The sequence below is a fragment of the Fopius arisanus genome, unplaced genomic scaffold (assembly GCF_000806365.1).
Source record: "Fopius arisanus strain USDA-PBARC FA_bdor unplaced genomic scaffold, ASM80636v1 scaffold00669, whole genome shotgun sequence".
In the NCBI taxonomy this organism is placed as follows: Eukaryota; Metazoa; Arthropoda; class Insecta; order Hymenoptera; family Braconidae; genus Fopius; species Fopius arisanus.
Genome location: NW_011888408.1, coordinates 1 through 1030, shown reverse-complemented (window position 1 = coordinate 1030; position 1030 = coordinate 1). Strand labels below are relative to the sequence as shown.

General features: G+C 34.3%; 1 protein-coding gene across 1 annotated transcript; it reads left to right on the top strand.

Moving 5' to 3' along the window:
• Positions 1 to 21: 21 nt before the first annotated feature.
• LOC105273028 (uncharacterized) lies at positions 22 to 1004 on the top strand (the record flags this gene model as incomplete). The annotated part of the gene is made up of 3 exons (XM_011315264.1): positions 22 to 165; positions 597 to 825; positions 966 to 1004. Coding segments are annotated over exons 1-3 (388 nt in total), but the record flags the coding sequence as incomplete, so codon positions are not given.
• Between the last annotated feature and the right edge of the window lie 26 nt (positions 1005 to 1030).

The following is a 1030-nucleotide window of genomic DNA, read 5'->3' as shown; positions in this document are numbered from 1 at the left end:
GAGAGAATAAAGTTTATAAATAATTGATATAAATAAAAATAATAAATGCAGGCGGAAACTAATAATGGATACTTGAGGACAAATCCTATACCTAACTCCATACCCAAGAATGCAGCCCTTTTGCCACCTGATGAGCACGAAATGCCGCACACCACGACTCTACAGGTGGAAAAACAAATCCATCAATCTACATTTCATATCGAGGCAATTCATTACAAGCATTCTGATTTCCACAATTTCTTTTCATTTTTCAAGTTTTTTTTTTTACAAAATTCACAAAACTGTCATAATAATCTAGAAAAATTGACGCACGACTCTAAAAAATTTATAAATTATTGAATAATAAAAAAACTGAAAATTATGAATAGTGCGAGAAATATCGGCAGTAACTCCTTAAATATCTTTAATTAAATAGTAATTACAGCGGGATTTTTTGAAGAGGAACTTTTAATACGAAATGGATTGAAGTTAATTGTTTAATTAAAAAAAAATCGATCAACAAAAAAAATGAGAAATAATTGAATATTGAATTGGCTCTTTTTTAAATTGCATTGTGATTTTTTTTATGAGAGTAATATGATCTCTGGGGTTGTCAGGTGACTTGTACCCCAAGAGGTAACACCACGACGACGATTGTTCTTCCTCAAGGAAATTCCAGGAGAATTCCAGGGATCACCAGAGCTACATCTGTCACAAGACCTCGTCGAGGTCCCACTAATCGCCAACAACTTGTCGGAGTTCTCGCTGTAACACTCCTCGCAGCTATTCTTTTAGCACTCTTGTTGCTGGCATTAAACCGAGGGCGAGAATGTATGAAAGACACGAGTAAGTTTAATTTTTGACTAGAATTACCCAGATAGAAAAAATCTAGATTCACTCGTGGATTCCGGAATGAGTCTAAATTCACACGGTGTAATAATTCTTCGATTTTAGAATTAATTCCCTTCTGCTCACTATTTTTTTAGGACCAAAAATTTGCCTGACTCAGGAATGCATCAAAACAGGTGAATCTTCCCTTGACTTTTTTCAT